At 37.4% G+C, this 4,374-nt stretch overlaps 1 protein-coding gene across 3 annotated transcripts in view; it reads left to right on the top strand.

The window, feature by feature from the left end:
- The first annotated feature begins 504 nt into the window (after positions 1 to 504).
- LOC117107680 (adenosine 3'-phospho 5'-phosphosulfate transporter 2-like) overlaps positions 505 to 4,374 on the top strand; it is an 11,316-nt gene continuing 7,446 nt past the window's right edge. The window contains exons 1-4 of one of the 3 annotated variants that reach the window (XM_033249408.1): positions 505 to 632; positions 1,353 to 1,691; positions 3,103 to 3,224; positions 3,798 to 3,952. In XM_033249408.1, the coding sequence (XP_033105299.1) occupies positions 1,365 to 1,691; positions 3,103 to 3,224; positions 3,798 to 3,952 (604 nt within the window). In that variant the 5' untranslated portion in view covers positions 505 to 632; positions 1,353 to 1,364. Of the gene's footprint in view, positions 633 to 781; positions 896 to 1,352; positions 1,692 to 3,102; positions 3,225 to 3,797; positions 3,953 to 4,374 lie in introns of those variants that run through there. The other 2 variants (XM_033249407.1, XM_033249409.1) reach the window with 2 other exon arrangements.

The following is a 4,374-nucleotide window of genomic DNA, read 5'->3' as shown; positions in this document are numbered from 1 at the left end:
TGTGAGTGGGACAACGATCCAGTTTTCAGGCTCATGTTAAGAGCATCGCACACTATTGGACCAATTTTTGCACAGGATTACGGAATATTTATAATTAAATTAGTGTAACTAAATTAAGTACTGAGCGAGTGAGGATGAGAAAATTTTGCCCTTTGACCACAAAACAATCCGGAATCAAATTCGTTGTTGTTTACACTGGTACCTCCGGGTTGTATACTCGGGTTGTACCCGGGCTGCTCTACGCTGAATGTGTCCCGCACGTCCATCCCGGAAAATTTGGTAACCCGAGTAGGACTTTTTGACGTTTACATTAGCCAGAACTCGGGAGATTTTTACCCGGGTAATAAAAAATCCCGGGTTACGTCCGGAATTTTGCTTGCAGTGTAAAAGGGGTATTAGATGCTGCTGGGATGCAGCCACATGCTGAAATCAACGAATGTTTGCGTGATCGGCGTTCCATAACGACTCGGCAGCAGAGAGGCGCAGCTGCTGCGCACAGCAAGTGTCAACTCTGAGTCTTGAGTTCCCCAGCACGGCACGTCATAATAGAGAGTGGCAGCGGTTGCAGATACGTCGATCTCTTCAGCTCTTTTGAGGTTTTGGGGAGTGCTTGTTATTTTTAATGTCCAAATGTGGGTTAATTTTTTTTAACTCTTGTATTACTGGGACAGCCTAACGATTATCCTCCTAGCTAGGCCTAGGCTAGGTGTGGTTAGGCCTACTACTAAGCCCTAGCTAGGCCTATGTATGCCAGGCGATCTAATAGTAGGCCTCAGTTAGGCTAGGATAGTGACCTAGCCTAGAGGCCTAGCTGTTAGTGTTAAGTAAGCCAATGCAAGGAGGAGGGCTCCCTAACCTCGCTAGCTAGACAAGACGATGCAGTATCACTGTGGAAGTAAGTTGAAAACGAAAACAAAATATACAGACAGTAGTTGATTCTGTCTAGGCCTAGCTAGGCCCTAGGCCTATGTGTTGTTTGTTCTAAAAAATATTATAAAAAATAGTTTTATCAAAACCCAAATATGAAAATTGTGTCCAATTATACCACGTTCTGAACAAAACAGGCTACAGTACCAACACATAGTTTATTCTAGGGCCTACTAGTAGTTTGGATACAGTTTTATCCTCCAATTCGAGACCCCTTGAATTTCACGACCCATCAGATTTGAGACTAGGCCTACTTCCTTAAAACAAGTACTGTACAAACTAACAATCTTCAATCTTAAGGCAAAGCCAATTTTTTAATTGGAGACTGAACCAGAAGACCAATACCAACCCCAGACTTAACAGTCCCAAAGGTTGTATCCTTGGAGGGCGAACTGTATTTTATATTTAAACCAAGCGACTTCTTGATTTTTAACAGAATGTCAACCTACTCCATCCTCTATGGATCCAGCAGACGTTCCACTCTAGGAAGCAGCTCTGTGGAACATTCATCAGATCACAAGTTTCTGCAGGCTGCAAATTATCTAATGTCAGATGGCGATCCAAAAGCTCTTGATGTAACATCAGTCACATACAACAACGAATTTGTAGTAAAGATGCCAAAAGACACTTCCACTCCCACTGTAGCAGACAAGGATAAATGGACGTTCTTGGGATTGCCTGTTTATGAATGGCCAGTTTGGTTGCAACTAATTTTCCTGATTGGTGGTGTTTTCATTTTCTACCTCTTCTATGGATACATGCAGGTACATAAAGTTGGGTTTATTATAAAATATGATACAGTAATTCTTGATGATACTGTATGTCCTCTATAACTCATAAATTATGTTGAGTTGCTTTGGTGTTGTCTTTGCCTATATTCCTATATTATTGTATGTAAATAAATTATTTAAATGATATTCAAATGTCATTTATTTTCAGAAGAACATGTGATTGTGATGTAATAATAATATAATGTAATTAGGTGTATAGCGCTTTACCCTGGAGTCTTAAAGCGCTTGAGGTCTGAACCAGCTCATCTAGTAACTTCCTTCTCCCCTTTAACGGTCAGTTTCTGTCGGAGCTACCCTGTAAACTTATACTGCTATTCTCATCTGTTGGTTTGCATATAATAATTATATATATTAGGTAATTGGTTTTAGAGATTAAAACCATGCCTGATCATTTCGGCTGTTGAACCAACAAAGAGTTGTCGAAATGTCATTGTACGGGCCATCCTCTGGAAATGTAAAGGTAGGGTTATGGTTCAACTTCCAGAACCAATCATATCTCCAATATCTACATAGACCTCCATCAATGGTCTGTGTTCTCCTTTTCTATACAGTCCCTCATCAAAAGCTCTATTTTTCTTTTCCCCCCCCCCCTCCACCAACATTCTATGTGTGCTGCTAACCACCTCCAAACAGCTCTCAATCACTAAAAAAAAACAAAAAAAAACAGTAAAATATTTATACTGTCTTCTGAAACTAGTATTAGACTATTTATTTAATGGAATTCTTGATTCCTAATTTGCCTTACCCTGTTCCTTTTCAGAGGTAACATCGCTGGCAATTTTGAAATTGCACAGTAGTCGAGCTGCATGCTACTATATGGCAGAAGTTTCTGTTGCCTATTCGGCCGTCCCGAGGCAAAATAATGTAACTGACATTTTGAGAGATTTGGGAGTATATTAAACATGCCTGAATTACCTGTCAAACTTTCAGGTCTCAATAATGAGTTGTTTCGGAGGGCACCCCCTATCTTTAAGCACAAAACTTAAAATCCAGTGATTTTCCGTGGTAAAGCAACGTAACTACAAGATTATGCGGCAAAACAACGTATCTATGATGAAGATACGTTGTTTTGCCATGAAATGCTATTCAAAAATGGTCTAGAGCCGATGGAGTTTTGCAAGGCAAAATCAAATGGTTATTGGTGATTTTATATCAATAATCTTAAACAGCGTTGTATGAACAGGCTAGGTAATGCATATGATTGCACCAAACGTGATAAATTTCAAAAATATGTCGCACTTGCAACAATACCGAGCCTGAGAACTCTATTTTTCTCCAAAAGTGTAAATTTAAAATTAGGTTGTTTTGCCACGGAACGGCCGTATTTACTTGTTTTGTGTGCTGTAAAGTCTTGTATTTTAACATAAATCTTTTGTTTTTTTAGGAACTTATATTTCAATTAGAGGGAATGAAATCATACGGTTGGTTCCTGACTTTAATCCAGTTTATTTGCTACTCTATATTTGGAGCCACTGATCTTAGTTTAAAGACAGATAGGAAAAGAAAGTAAGTAGTTAGCAGGATTCAAATTTCCCAACAGCACCGACAGCAGTTGCTGTAGAAAGGGCCTTCCTCTGCTGTTTTAGATCCCAGGCTCGACAGCTTGGTTTTTGCTGTTGAGTGCCTGATCCAGGCCTAGCAATTAATTATACAATTACACTTATAGATTAGGTCTAAGGTATTCTTAAAACAATTTACGAAGTAAAATAACTTTTATCTTTATTATACCAATTAGAGACCAACTAAAGACCATGGAGACCCCAGTCTCTGAAATGGTTGGGGGGGGGGAGACCTGTACAATTATTTATGGGTTTTTATTCTTTCATTAAGTTATGATTTATTTCAAATAAATGAGCCAATTATGAAAATATGATTCTATTCCATTAATAAGCTCTATTATTATCTATGTGTTTTGCCAGCCACAATGCCTTAAAAGTACTTAAGCTTAATCATGTTAGGTGCACACAAATTGCACTTAATTAAGCTTAATATTTTAAAACTTCAATAAAAAAAATTATGTAAAAAGAACAGAAATTATTAACCAATGCACACATTGATAATTATCTGTTTTCCCTACAGAATACCATTAATGACATATTTATTATTAGCATTCCTTACCGTCTCAACGATGGGCTTATCAAACGCATCTCTTGGATACTTGAACTACCCAACTCAAGTTATTTTCAAATGCTGTAAATTGATACCAGTAATGATTGGTGGAGTACTAATCCAAAGTAAGTATTATTTTTTAGAAAAAAAAAGCTATTTTGATGGCTTCAGTTTGCCAGATGATGGTATAATGATTTAAGATATTTAGACCAAAAACAAATTGTTTTCCATGTAACATCTTAATATATATTATTAAAGTCTTCATACATTTTCATTGTTACCTTACCATTTGGATAATTGCCGGATATGAAATGACTAACTTCAGATGCTTTTAAATTATGTGAAATTTTATTATAACTTAGTATACGATAGGTAACTGATTTAGATCAATATAGGTGGATTTCTTCATTCAGCGCCCCACTCGCCCCCTTAAATTTTGAAAAAAAAAAAAAAAAAAAATTCATATTTAAGTCCAAGAAGTGTGCCATTTCCAGCCATCTAGAGGTGCCATATCAATAGTTTGTGACTTAGCACCAGTGACTGTGGG

The sequence above is a fragment of the Anneissia japonica genome, unplaced genomic scaffold, assembly GCF_011630105.1.
Source record: "Anneissia japonica isolate Jap-2015-1 unplaced genomic scaffold, ASM1163010v1 scaffold5330_len1712360_cov203, whole genome shotgun sequence".
NCBI classification, from domain to species: domain Eukaryota; kingdom Metazoa; phylum Echinodermata; class Crinoidea; order Comatulida; family Comatulidae; genus Anneissia; species Anneissia japonica.
This window is presented reverse-complemented; position numbering and strand designations above follow the sequence as displayed.